The sequence below is a fragment of the Polistes fuscatus genome, unplaced genomic scaffold (genome assembly GCF_010416935.1).
Source record: "Polistes fuscatus isolate 324 unplaced genomic scaffold, CU_Pfus_HIC Scaffold9, whole genome shotgun sequence".
Classification (NCBI taxonomy): Eukaryota; Metazoa; Arthropoda; class Insecta; order Hymenoptera; family Vespidae; genus Polistes; species Polistes fuscatus.
In genome coordinates, this window is record NW_025113173.1 from 4451930 (window position 1) to 4467093 (window position 15164).

At 37.3% G+C, this 15164-nt stretch overlaps 1 protein-coding gene across 1 annotated transcript in view; it reads right to left on the bottom strand.

Annotated features, from left to right (window-relative positions):
- Positions 1–15164, bottom strand: part of LOC122525418 — an 86427-nt gene that overhangs the window by 17961 nt on the left and 53302 nt on the right. The window contains 38 exon segments of the mRNA XM_043648206.1: positions 29–325; positions 405–746; positions 830–1144; positions 1221–1541; positions 1609–1923; positions 2022–2327; positions 2451–2756; positions 2849–3178; positions 3289–3600; positions 3678–3989; positions 4066–4374; positions 4496–4801; positions 4874–5173; positions 5255–5578; positions 5681–5989; positions 6071–6397; positions 6473–6790; positions 6882–7187; positions 7261–7563; positions 7636–7965; positions 8048–8362; positions 8455–8778; positions 8860–9177; positions 9251–9556; positions 9625–9927; positions 9999–10328; positions 10400–10711; positions 10798–11118; positions 11198–11515; positions 11605–11910; positions 12034–12333; positions 12424–12759; positions 12835–13149; positions 13230–13553; positions 13640–13963; positions 14072–14377; positions 14468–14767; positions 14841–15164. Of these exon segments, the coding sequence (XP_043504141.1) occupies positions 29–325; positions 405–746; positions 830–1144; positions 1221–1541; positions 1609–1923; positions 2022–2327; positions 2451–2756; positions 2849–3178; positions 3289–3600; positions 3678–3989; positions 4066–4374; positions 4496–4801; positions 4874–5173; positions 5255–5578; positions 5681–5989; positions 6071–6397; positions 6473–6790; positions 6882–7187; positions 7261–7563; positions 7636–7965; positions 8048–8362; positions 8455–8778; positions 8860–9177; positions 9251–9556; positions 9625–9927; positions 9999–10328; positions 10400–10711; positions 10798–11118; positions 11198–11515; positions 11605–11910; positions 12034–12333; positions 12424–12759; positions 12835–13149; positions 13230–13553; positions 13640–13963; positions 14072–14377; positions 14468–14767; positions 14841–15164 (11970 nt within the window).

The window sequence follows — 15164 nt, forward strand, 5'->3', positions numbered from 1 at the left end:
AAATGTATGAAACAAAATTTTATCGTACCTTCTACAGGTGAACATAAAATAAATGGATTGCCTGACATTCCTGATTGACAAGTACAAATAGGAATATGATTTGCAACGGTACAAAGAGCATCTCGGCCACAGATTCCTGTACACGGGTTTCTACATTTGTTATTAATACAAGCTTTATCTCTTGGACAATCGAAATTCAAGACACATTCTGGACGACATCCCAAGTAAGGATCTCCTTGATATTCCGGTAAGCAAATGCAATTTTCATTGATGCATTGCGTATTTGCACCACACTGTGCACATGGATTTTGTTTATCCGTTTTGTCTATTAATAAATAATAATAATAAATTTATCGTATAATTGTAATACTTATACGTTAATCATTATTTAAATTTTCTCTTACCATCTTCAATTTTCGGAATACATTTATCGAATGGATCACCACTGAATTTATCTGGACAGGTACATACTGGTATATGATTGATAACAGAACACGTTGCTCCAATTCCGCATACGCCATTACAAGGATACTGACATTTCTTTTGAATACATGCTTCATTACTTGGACATTCTGAATTGTTAATACATTCTGGTCGACAATTAGGTGGTGCTCCTATATAATTTGGTGAACATGCGCAAGAAGCTTGTCCATTAATGTCACGGCATTCAGAATATGGACCACAAGGTGAGGGAACACATGGATTAACATAAATCGGAGGAGTACCGGTGAGTATCGGTCTGTCAGCTATAATGATACAAATTATAAAATTTATAGATGAGTTTCAACTGAAAACGCATCTCTGACGCATCAAGTATCGTATATCTTACGTGGAATGTTAAAGCAGGAAATAAGTGGATCACCCATAAATCCAGGTTGACAAGAACATATTGCATTATGATTGATAACTTCACATCTGGCATTTAGACCACACGAGCCAGGACACGGGTCACTGCATTTTCTATTTATACAGGCTAAGGCAGGAGAACATTCGGCACTGACTGAACATTCAGGTCGACATCTTGGTGGAACTCCTATAAAATCGGCTAAACAGGTACAAACTGACTGTCCGTTTACAACACGACATTCGCTATTTGGTCCACAAGGTGACGGATTGCAAGGTTTGCTAATTGCATCTTGAACATCTACAAAAAAGTATTAAAACTTATCAAATGTTGTTACATTGTTTTCGAGCATTTTAAAGTTAGTATAACTACGTACCCATTTCTATTGGTTTACAAGACGTAAATGGATTGCCAGTGTGTCGAGGATAACAATTACAAATTGGTAAATGATTGATTACTTGACATTCAGCGTTTAATCCGCATGTTCCAGGACAAGGGTCTGTACATTTGGAATTGATGCAAGCTTTACTTGCAGGACAATCAGAATTTAGAATACATTCGGGTCGACAACCTTCGTAAGGGTTGCCGATATAACCGGGTAAGCAAGCACACGAGCCTACTCGATTCAGTTCTTTGCAAATTGCATTTGAACCGCAAGGGGATGAATCACATGGCCCTGGTTCAGGAAGTGGCAAGGCTAAAAATATAAAAATTGTTACGAAATGGTTCGGATTAATGGATTTATAGTTTAAATTTATACTTACGCGCTTTAAAGGTACATTGAGTGAAAGGATCGCCAGTATAGTCATTCATGCACGTGCACATTGGTGTATGACTTACAACATGGCAATTTGCATTGGAACCACAAGCCCCAATACATGGGTCTTTACATTTTTGATTAATGCAAGCCATTTGAGTAATGCACTCGTTATTATTAATGCATTCTGGTCTACAATTTGGTGGAGATCCCGAAAATTCAGGAAGACACGAACACGATGGTGAATCGTTAATTACTTGGCATTGAGAATTAGGGCCACAGGGCGATGGTTGGCACGGATCTATTGGCGGTTGTTGTTCCACTGTATATAAAATAATCATTTGTTTTATTTAATGAGATATTTTACAAATAAATGGGGAGAAATAAATGACATGGAAAAACAAATGAAATATATCTTACATAAAACCATACAGCGTACGAAAGGATCACCGGTATAACGCAATGGACAACTACAGATTGGATTATGATTAACAACATTGCATGAAGCTTCTATGCCACAAGATCCAGGACAAGGGTCTACGCATTTTTGATTGTTACAAGCTTCATTTTGTGGACAATCAGTGCTGACTATACACTCTGGTCTACAAGTTGGTGGAATTCCTAAATATCCTTTTATGCAAGAACACACAGCTTGTCCATTTACTACACGACATTCGCTATTAGGGCCACAAGGTCCAGGGCTGCATGGATTAATAGGAGGTAAACCTAATAAAACAAACAATTGATTATAGTATACGTCACTGTTTAATCGACATTTTAGTCGATCATTTACCGATTAACTGCAATTAATAAATAAGAAAAATAATTATTAAATCATTTTGGAAATACCTTGTACAGGTACGCATTGACTAAATGCATTGCCAGTCATATTTCCAGGGCAACTACACATGGGTATATGATTGATAACATTACATAGGGCATTGACTGCACAAGCTCCCATACATGGATTTATACATTTGTTTCTAGAACAGGCTTGATCTCGTAAGCAATCTGAATTAAGGACACATTCTGGCCGACATTCTTGATATGGGTTGCCTTGGAAATCTGGTAGACAAGTACAGGTACCGTTGGAACATTTCGCATTTGGACCACATGGCGATGGATTACATAAATCAGCAGGTATAATTGTTGGTGCTAAGGAATTCAAGAATTCATCAGGGTTATCATTATTTTTCTAATGTTAGGTTCTCGTATATCATCTGTTTTTTAACATGTAAAAAGCTTACGTGTTGCAGGTAATAATCGGCAAAGAGTAAATGGATCTCCGGTGTATCCTGTGGGACACGTACACATTGGAATATGATTAACTACAGCACAAATAGCACCCGAACCACACGAACCAGGGCAGGGATCTCTACATTTCGTTTCAAAGCAAGCTTTGTCACTTGCGCATTCGGAATTGATGGTACATTCAGGTTTGCAATTTGGTGGTTGTCCAATGTATGTTTCTAAACATGTACATGCAGGTGTACCGCCAATGTTTTTACATTGCGAGAATCGGCCACAAGGGGATGGCACACAAGGGTCTTTTTCAACAACGGTAGGTATTGTTACAGCTGGAAATGATAAAAGCAATAGACAAAAAAATAAATAAATAATTAATACAAAAATTTGGCAAGTATAATGTTCTTTGCAGTCATAACATATAAATTATTAGGGATCTTACATGGTATGGCTGTGCACACTGTGAAAGGATTACCACTGTATCCAGGTGCACAACTACAAATTGGACTGTGATTGACAACAATACACTTTGTGTTTAATCCACATGGACTTGGACAAGGGTTGATACATTTGTGATCCTTGCATGCGAGTTGAGACGGACAATCGGAACTAACAACACACTCGGGTCGACAGCCAGGTGGATTACCAACGTACGTTGGTAAACAGGAACATACTGGTTGACCAGATATATTTTTGCATTGACTATTTGGACCACAAGGTGACGGGGAACAAACATTCTTTTCCTCCATAAATGCTGAGGAAAAAATGAACATCGTTAATAGTTGTTCTTAATACTTGAAACACTTCAACAAGAATATAATTAAAACTTACTATTAAGATTACAGAAAGAGAATGGATCGCCAGTGTATCCTGGACGACAAGTACAGAATGGTTGATGATTGACAACTGCGCATTCAGCATTTTGCCCACACATGCCGGGACAAGGATCTCGACATTTATTTTGTACACACATCTGATTAGATGGACAATCAGGATTGATAACACATTCAGGTCTACATTCTTCGTACGGGTTACCAATATAATCAGTTGGGCAATAACAAACCCCAACGTTATTCTGTTCTTTGCATATGGCATTCGTACCGCAAATATCTTCAGAACAGGGAGATGGTTCTGGGCGATATACTAAAACAATGAAAAATTATACATGAGAATGAATTGTATAAAGTTATTCCATGATTCTACATAATTATGATCTTACTTATAAACGAACAGCTGGTATAAGGGTCCCCGGTATAACTGTTCGGACATACGCAATGTACAACGTGATGAACAACATGGCATTCTGCATTTGTACCGCACAAACTTGGGCACGGATTTGTACACTTTTGTTTTATGCAAACTTGGTTGGCGGGGCACTCGGAATTAGATATGCACTCGGGTTTACAATTTGGTGGTGCGCCTTTATATTCGGGAAGGCACGAGCAAGAGGGTGACTCATTGACAACTTGACAGATAGCGTACGGACCACATGGTGATGGTTGACAAGGATTTACAATTGGTGTGTAAACTTCGTCTGTAGGAAGGTATACGTAATTGTTTAAATGTCATAAAATGTGGACTATTCATGAATAATATCGTGAATGAATTTTTGTTTCGTTTTGTAAGATTACAAATTGATTGCAGCTTACTTATAATATCGCATTTGATGAAAGGATTTCCAGTATAGCGTTCAGGGCAAGAACATATTGGATTATGGTTGACTACAATACATTCTGCTTGTAAACCACATGTTCCTGGGCAGGGATTTTCGCATTTCTGATTTCTACACACTTGATTTATTCTACAGTCCGAATTGATGGTACATTCGGGTCTACACATTGGTGGTGTTCCAAGATAATTAGGTAAGCAAGCGCATACAGATTGATCATTGAAAGAATGACAAATACTATTGGGACCACATGGTGATGGTTGACACGGTGTTTTAATAGCTGGAGCTATATATAAAACGAATAAACATAAATAGTCTGCCCTATGAAGTGAACATTATTTCATTAAAGCATTAATACCTTTTATAGTCTGACACGAAATAAGGGCACTACCAGTTGTACCATATGGACAACTACACATTGGAACATGATTGAAGACGTTGCAAATAGCATTTTGTCCACAAGTCTGAAGACAAGGATCTACACATTTGTTTCGAATGCAAGCCTTGTTAATTGCACAATCTGAACTTAGCACACATTCAGGTCGGCAACCTACGTAAGGATCACCGTAATATTCGGACATGCAAACACATTTTTCCTGTTTACATTCGCTGTTAGGTCCACACGCATTGCAAACATCATTTTCCAATGGGGCTTGAGCTATATTATGAAATATTACATTATTGATTTATAAATAAATAAGATGAATAATTTTAAAAAAGGTTTCACTTAGTTCCTTACAAATTGGTTTGTATTGACAGCTGACAAATGGATCTCCCGTGTAACTTTCGAAGCATGAACAAATTGGTAAATGATTATGAACTGTGCAAACAGCATTGAGACCACAAGACCCAGGACAAGGATCTTGACATTTCTGCTGTATGCAGGCTAAATTACTTGCACAGTCAGAAGACGTTGTGCATTCGGGTCTACATTGTGGCGGAGAACCAATATAATTTTGCATACAAGAACAAGATGGTGATCCATTGATGTTACGACAATGCGAATTTGGACCACACGGTGATGGAATGCAAGGATCCTTTTCGGGTTCAAAATGTGGTATTGCTAAAAGTAACGAATATATATGATGAAAGTTTGTTCGTCGTGTTTGTTAGAATAATATTATGAATCAAAATGTTAATAATGATAAAATATCGATTGGCTTACGTGATAAGAAAATACAGATAGTGAATGGATCTCCCGTATATCCAGATTTACAAGAACATATGGGATTATGATTGATCACTTTACATGTTGTATAGAGACCACAAGAATCGAGGCAAGGATCAATGCACTTTTTATTCCTACATGCTTGATTCGATGGACAATCAGTACTAATCGTACATTCTGGTCTACAATTAGGTGGTACACCTATGTACGTTGATAAACAACTGCAGGATATTTGTCCATTGTTTTCTTTACATTGAGAATATGGACCGCATAGATTAGATTGACACGCGTCAACAGAATCTGCCTCTGTAAAGGATTCAAATTGAAAAAAACCGTAAATCAAATGTTTCCAAGATTTTTACAAAGTCGAAATATCGATATCCTTACGTGTTGGTAATATGGGATTACAATTTATAAAAGGATCTCCGGTATACTGTTCAAAGCAAGTACAAGTTGCTGCATGGTTAATTACATAACAGTTGGCATTCGGTGCACACATTCCAGGGCAAGGATCTTTGCACTTCATATTGATACAAGCTCTGTTTGATGGACAATCTGAATTGAGGATACATTCCGGCCTGCATCCTTCGTAAGGATTACCAATGTATTCTGATAAACAACTACAAGAGCCAATATTTTGTTGCTCACGACATATTGCATTAGCACCGCATGGGGATGGTGTACATGGAGCAGGTTTATCCGTTTGTACATCAACTAAGATGAAGAAGAAATGTTAATGTTTAATCCGATTAAAATTATTAAAGTAGTATGATAATTCTATTATCTTACATTGTTCTGGTGAACATTGAGTAAATGGATCACCAGTGTAACCAGCGGAACATGCACACATTGGTGTATGACTGACTACGTTACATATGGCATTAGCACCACATGAGCCAATACAAGGATCTCTACACTTCTGATTTATACACGCCAATCGACTTGAACATTCGGAATTACTAATACATTCTGGACGACAATTTGGTGGAGATCCATTGAATTCAGGCAAACAATAGCACGACGGATTATCATTGATTATTTCGCATCTTGCATTTGGACCACATGGCGATGGTAAGCATGGATTTATTGAAATTTGAGGCTTCGTTGCTGATATTAAAAAAAAAAAGAAAACAAATATTATGTGAATTATATAATATTGATTCTACCAATACGAATAAACTTAAGTTAAATTGCTTACGAATTGGAGAACAATTGATAAATGGATCACCAGACATTCCTGAAAGGCATGAACAAATAGGATTGTGATTGATCACATTGCAAATAGTATTGCGGCCGCAACTTCCGGGACACGGATCGATACATTTTTGATTGCTACAGGCTTCGTTCGGTGCACAATCTGAACTAACGACACATTCTGGTCGACAAGTTGGTGGTGCACCTATGTAGCCTTTAATGCAAGTGCATGTTGCATGGAAATTATGTTGTTTGCAAAGACTATTGGGTCCACATGGGGACGGATTACATGGATCACTAACTGAAGGTGCTGTAGAAGTAAATAAATTAGTAATACGAAAAAGAACAATAAGTATTACGATAAAAAAGAAATTAAATTTTACCTTGGATAGGAGAACATAAAACAAATGCATTTCCTGACATTCCCAATGGGCAACTGCACATTGGAACGTGATTATAAACTTTGCATAAAGCGTTCTGTCCACAAGTTTCAATACATGGGTCAATGCATTTATTTCGTACGCATGCCTTTAATGAATTACAATCGGTATTTAAAATGCATTCTGGTCGACAACCAGCATAAGGATCACCGAAATACTCGTCTAAACAAGTACAGGCACCATCTATACATTTTGCATTTGCTCCACATGGAGATGGTGCACATGGATCAACGTATACAGGTTCGGCTGTAATGACAAATCGCGTTAGGAATATATGTGGTCCAGGACTAATGTCAGGTGAAATTTATCAAAACTTACGTTGCTGAGGATAACATGCTCTAAAAGGATCGCCAGTATAACCATTGATGCAAGAACAAATTGGAATGTGATCGAGAACTTTACATTCTGACATGGTACCGCATGATCCTGGGCAAGGGTCTTTACACTTTTGTTGTATACAAGCATTATTCGAAGAGCAATCAGAATTACTAGTGCATTCTGGTCGACAGTTTGGTGGACTACCTATGTATGTCGATAAACAGGCACAAGAGGGTAATCCTCCTGTATTTTGACATTCTGCGTAAGGACCACATGGAGATGGAAGGCAAGGGTCTCTCGGTGCAATATCTTGCTGTGTAGGGACTGTCACTGAAAAGGGTATTTTCATTATTATCAATAAAAGTAAAGATAGGTACTTCGTGAAGTTCAGTTACTAATGAAAGTTACTCACAAGGTATCGGGAAACAAACTGTAAATGGATCGCCAGTATAGCCCATAGAACAGGTGCACAAAGGTGCATGATTAATGACTCTACAATCAGTGTACAATCCACAGGAGGTTGGACACAAATTCGTACACTTTTGTTTCACGCACGATTGAGTTGCAGGACAATCAGAATTTGATACGCATTCAGGTCTACATGTAGGTGGCCTACCAACATATGTTGGCAAACAAGAACATACAGCAACTTCATTAACTACTCTACATTTACTATTCGGACCACATTCCGCATTATTGCATGGATCTGTTTTGTCTATAGCTGTATCTGTAGTTTAAAAAGAAATTTATGAAATAAATGTTTTTTCCATTGAAATCATTTAATTTCAAAGATTATTAAAGACAAAAATCAAACTTTACCCATTGGTTTTATGAAACAATATCGGTATGGATCACCGGTGTAAGAAGGAAGACAAGAACACGTTGCAATATGGTTTACAACGTTACAATTGGCATTGCTGCCACAAGTTCCAGGACATGGATCTATGCATTTGGAGTTGGTGCATACTTTGTTCTGTGTACAATCAGAATTAAGAACGCATTCGGGTCTACATCCTTCATATGGATTTCCAGTGTAAGTAGATAGACAAGAACACGAGCCTGCGCCATTGCGTTGAACGCATACGGCATTGGGACCACATGGTGATGGTAAACATGGATTTATTTGCATCGAATTGCCTTCGACTACGAACAGATGAATATTTTGATCTCACAGATCTAGAAATTTGTAAAACGTCTCTTAATTTACTTTGACAATAAACTTACTCGGTTTAGTGATACATTGTACAAATGGATCTCCAGTGTATCCAACAGGACAGAAGCACATTGGTGTATGACTTATTGTTCGACATTCTGCATTGACTCCGCACGAATCAGTGCACGGATCTTTGCATTTCTGATTTATACATGCTTGATGACTAAGACATTCACTATTGCTAATACACTCGGGTCTACATTGTGGTGGAGAACCAATATAATTTGGCAAACAAGAACACGATGGCGAATCATTGATTATTTGACATACACTGTTTGAACCGCAAGGTGTTGGTTGACAATGATTCACTTGTACCGGTGGTAATTCAGCTATAAGAAAATTATATTGATATAGAAAGACAATTATAACGAATCTATATGATAATAAACTAATGGATCTTACGGATTGGAATACATCGAACGAATGGATCTCCTGTGTAACGATCCGGACAATAACAAATAGGATTATGATTTTTCACAATACATTTTGAACCAACACCACAACTTCCGATGCAAGGATTTCTACATTTTTGATTTGTACATGCCTCGTTAGGTGGACATTCCGTACTAACAATACATTCAGGTCTACACATAGGAGGTGTTCCAATGTAACCAGAAACACAACTACATACTGCCTGATCATTACTGGTACGACATTGACTATTTGGTCCACAAGGTGATGATGTACACGGTGAAATTAAAATAGAAGCTGTAGAAAAATAGCAATTATAAATAACAAATAATTCTTTAAACATTTCCAAATTTTGTAGTATATACCTTGAACGGAATGACAATAAACAAAAGCATTTCCTTCATAATTAGTTGGACAGCTACACATGGGAATGTGGTTAATGACGTTGCATAGTGCATTGCTTGCGCAAGTTCCTATGCAAGGATCTTTGCATTTATTATTAATGCAAGCTTTGTCACGAGAACAATCCGAATTGAGAACACATTCTGGGCGACAACCTGTTGTTGGATCTCCGTAATATTCAGGTAAGCATGAACAAATACCATTTTCACATTGTGTGTTAATACCACACGGTGATGGATTACAGGCGTCTATTTCATCCAATTGGGCTAAAGATAGAAATATGTTGATTAGGATAAATGGTAATACTATTTTTAATATAACTGAACGAGTTGCTTACGTGGTGGTTGCTGATGACAATTATCAAATGGATCACCCGTGTATCCATCGAAACAAGAACATATTGGCAAATGATTGAATACTGTACATTGGGCATTAAAACCACAAGATCCTGGGCACGGATCCCTGCACTTATTTTGTATGCATGCCTTATTACTAGGACATTCTGAATTAATTGTACATTCGGGTCGACAATTTGGTGGACTACCAAAATAGTTTTGTAAACATGTACAAGAAGGTATTTGCCCAACTGGTTGACATAAAGAATTCGGGCCACATGGCGATGGTAAACAGGGATCTTGTTGTACATCTGGTACTTTTTCTGGTGAAACTATAATTGAATTGAAAATTTAAATGGAAACATATGATGTATATTTTTCAAATGTATGACTTTATATGTACCAGTTAAATAGAAGCAGGCAGTGAAGGGATCTCCCGAATAGCCATTTTTGCAAATGCAAATTGGACTGTGATTGATAACTCTACAATCAGTGTTGATTCCGCATAAATTCGAACAAGGATTAATACACTTTTGTTTGATACAAGCTTTGTTTAGTGGACATTCTGTACTGACTATACACTCGGGTCTACAAGCTGGCGGAGAACCAATATAATTCGAAAGACACGAACAAACTGCTTGATTTTCATTTTTACGACATTCACTGTTTGGCCCACAAGGCGATGGATTGCAAGGGTCGTTTTTCTCAACTACAGCTAAAAAACGAAATAATTGTTTTATACAAAAAAAACAACGTGAAATATGAAAAGAAATTTTAATTGAAAAATAAAAAGATTCTTACGATATTCTGTAATAATATTACAGAAACGGAATGGATCTCCTGTGTGTCCTGGTATACATGTACAAGTTGGAGCATGATTTATAACTTGACAAAGCGAATTTTGACCACACGCACCAGGGCAAGGATCTTGACATTTAGATTGTATGCAAGCACGATTAGCAGGACAATCTGAATTTATAACGCATTCAGGTCTACACCCTTCGTAAGGATTGCCTATATAATTTGGTAAACAAGTACAAGACCCTACTCCTGATTGTTCTTTACATATTGCGTTTGCTCCGCAAGGTGATGGTGTACAGGGTGATACTATTGGTTCTATATCTAACAATATGATTGAAAATTAATACGTTATTGTAACAGGTAACATCATTAATATGTTATCCGTGTAAAACGAACTTACTTTGAACTGTTGTACATTGAAGGAATGGATCTCCAGTAAATCCTGGACTACATGTACAAGTAGTTATATGATTATTGACATAACATTCTGCGTTTGCACCGCATAAACCTGGACAAGGATCTTTGCATTTTCTATTAATACATGAGAGTCGGCTTGGACAATCACTATTCGTAGTACATTCTGGTCGACATTTAGGTGGTGATCCCAAAAATTCAGGTAGACAAGAACACGAGGGTTGTTGATTTATGACTTGGCATTGAGCATTTAAACCACATGGGGACGGATAGCAAGGATTAACAGATGCAGTTGTTGTCTCGACTAAAAGAATTCAGAAAATATAACTTGTCAAAATGAATTTGAATGATTTTTCAATAATTATTTGGAGCCACGATAAAAATGATGCTTACTTATTAAATTACAGGCAGTGAATGGATCACCGGTGTAACCCTGACGACAAGTACAAATCGGATTATGATTTACGACTGAGCATTCAGCTTTTAATCCGCATGAACCTGGACATGGGTCTTCGCATTTCTGATTAATGCAAGCTTTAGTTTGATCGCAATCAGAGCTCAGGGTACATTCTGGGCGACACGTTGGTGGATTTCCAATATAATTTGACAAACATTTGCAAACGGCTACTCCATTTATTTCTTGACATTGACTATTTGGCCCGCATGGAGAAGGTATGCAAGGACGAGTTACTGTATCATCTAATAATTAAATTAAAAGAAGAAATAGATATAATAATCTAAACTATTGAAGGATCAAAGGAACAAGTATAAACTTGTAACACTTATGAAGATTTTTATACTAGCATATAATTAAAGTCATACCCTGCTGTGGATTGCAAGTAATGAAAGCATTTCCAGTCATTCCTATTGGACAATTGCACATCGGCACATGATTGATAACTTTGCATTCTGCATTGAAACCACATGTTCCTATGCATGGATCGAAACACTTGTTACGAATGCATGCCTTGTCTCGTGGACATTCTGTGTTCGATATACATTCTGGTCGACAACCGATATATGCATCACCTTCGTATTCAGATATACACGTACAAATGCCATCCAAACAATTTGCATTTGGCCCACATGGTGAAGGATTGCAGGAATCGACAGATTCTACAGCTATATATATGAATTATTTGTTAAAACTATAAAACTTAACAAACGTGAGGAAAATTAATATTCAAGAACTTGTAAAGGTATTATTCTTACGTGTTGATTGTTTTAGAGTACAAATACTAAATGGATCACCGGTATATCCTTCGGGACAAGTGCAAATCGGAATATGATTTACTACAGCACAATTAGCATCAACTCCGCATGAACCTGGACATGGGTCTGAACATTTGCTACGTATGCAAGCAAGATGACTAGAACACTCGGAATGTATCGTACATTCCGGTCTACAATTAGGCGGAGTGCCAATAAATGTAGATAGACAAGAGCAAGATGGATTGCCTCTAATACTACGACATTCTGAATATGGCCCACATGGTGATGGGAGACATGGATCTTGTTGAATTGATGTTTGTGGTTGCTCTAATGGTCCTATTTGGTTAACAAGAAAATATGAAATATCTATTTCTAATTTATCTTAATACCAAATATTATTTTGATACTAACGTGGAAGTTGGAAACAAATTGAGAATGGATCTCCAGTAAATCCTGATTGACAAGAACACAATGGACTATGATTGATGACTCTACATATTGAATTCTTGCCACAAGAATTTGGACACGGATCAATACATTTTCGATTAACGCATGCACGATTAGGAGCACATTCTGTACTAGCAACACATTCTGGCCTACATCCAGGTGGTGTACCAACATATTCTGCTAGACAAGTACAAACTGCTTGACCATTATTTTCTCGGCATATACTATTTGGTCCACATGGAGATGGTTGACAAGGATTACTTATGTCTGGTGAAAGTTCTATTATAATAAAATAAGATATAAGATTGTAGATTTTCAAACAAACTTACTAATATCGTTCAGAACAACTCAAACTATACCTGTTATTGGCTCTTCGGAACAATATCTGAATGGATCGCCAGTATATTTGGGAATGCATGTACACATTGCTATATGATTAACAACTTGGCAAATAGCATTCTGACCACAAGTACCAGGACAAGGATCTTGACAATGCGATTTAACACATGCCTTGCTTGGTATGCAATCTGAATTAATGGTACATTCTGGACGACAGCCTTCGTAAGGATTACCGATATAATCTGATAAACATGAACAAGAACCTACTCCATTTCTTTCTTTACAAATCGCATTAGCTCCACAGGGAGATGGAACACAAACTTGTGGCATGTACATTGGTATATCTGTAAAAATTGAAATCTGTCTCAGAAAAAATTCTGTATATATTTATCGAAAAAGTAGAGCTTAAAATATTGTTCATAATCCTTACGTGGTTGAACAATGTCGATACATTGAGTGAAAGGATCGCCGGTATAACCAACGATGCAAGTACACATTGGTGTATGCGATACTGTTCGGCATTCGGAATTAGCTCCACATGATCCAGGGCATGGATCCTTGCATTTTTGATTGATACATGCAAGATTGTTACTGCACTCGTTATTGCTCACACATTCTGGTCTACAATTTGGTGGTGTACCAATAAATTCTGGCAAACAGGAACACGATGGCGTGTCGTTAATTACTTGACACTGAGCATTTGGACCACAAGGGGATGGCGTGCAAGGATTCTTTTGTACCAATGTCGTTTCAGCTAAAATTTCATGATATTCCAATAATTTTCTATATCTTTTTCTGTTATTGATTGAAGTAATAAAATAAATTAGAATAAATATATAGGTAGAGAATTTAAAGAGCTTACGTTTTGGTATACATCTAACGAAAGGATCACCGCTTAAACTAGTTGGACAACTGCAAATTGGATTATGATTGACCACTTGACAAATAGCTTTGATACCGCAAGTACCAACGCAAGGATTTCTACACTTCTGATTAATACAAGCTTCGCTAGGACTGCAATCTGTACTGGTTATACATTCTGGCCTGCACGTAGGTGGGCTTCCCAAAAATCCAGGAAGACAAGTACAAACTGCCTGACCATTAATTTCACGACACTGACTATTCGGTCCACAAGGTGTTGGATTACAAGGATTATTTACAACAGGATCTATTTATAAAAAAGATATCGAACAATATTGGTAAGAGAATACTTTGATAAATTTTGAAAATAAACGAGGATAAACAAATCTATGCCAACCTCTGAATGGTAAACAGGATAAAAATGCGTTTCCTGTCATACCGATTGGACAAGTACACATTGGTATATGATTGTAAACATTACAAAGTGCACTCTGACCACAAGTACCGATACAAGGATCAACACATTTGTTTCTCAAACATGCTTTATCCAAAGAACAATCTGCATTAAGAACACATTCCGGTCGACAACCCACATAAGGATCCCCTTGATATTCTGCCAAACAAGTGCATTTCCCTTCATTGCAGTTCGTATTTGGACCACATGGTGAAGGATTGCACAAATCGGCTGGTAAACTTGCTACAATAATATGAATACATGTATTCGATATGAAAAATAAGACTAACAATTGTTTCAAATATATCATCCTTACGTGTTGGTGGTTGCAATACGCAACTACTAAACGGATCTCCTGTGTAACCATCTGGACAAGTACAAATAGGAATATGATTGAAAACTGAACACTGAGCGAATGTGCCACAAGAGCCAGGACATGGGTCCAAACATTTTTCCCTTATGCAAGATTTATCACTTGGACAATCAGAATTAATAACACATTCTGGTCGACAATAAGGTGGGGTACCAATGTATGTAGATAAACAGGAACAAGAAGGTGTTCCGGCATTATTTCGACATTCGGAATATGGTCCACATGGTGATGGTATACATGGGTTCGTTGGTAAAGCAGGTGGCAAAG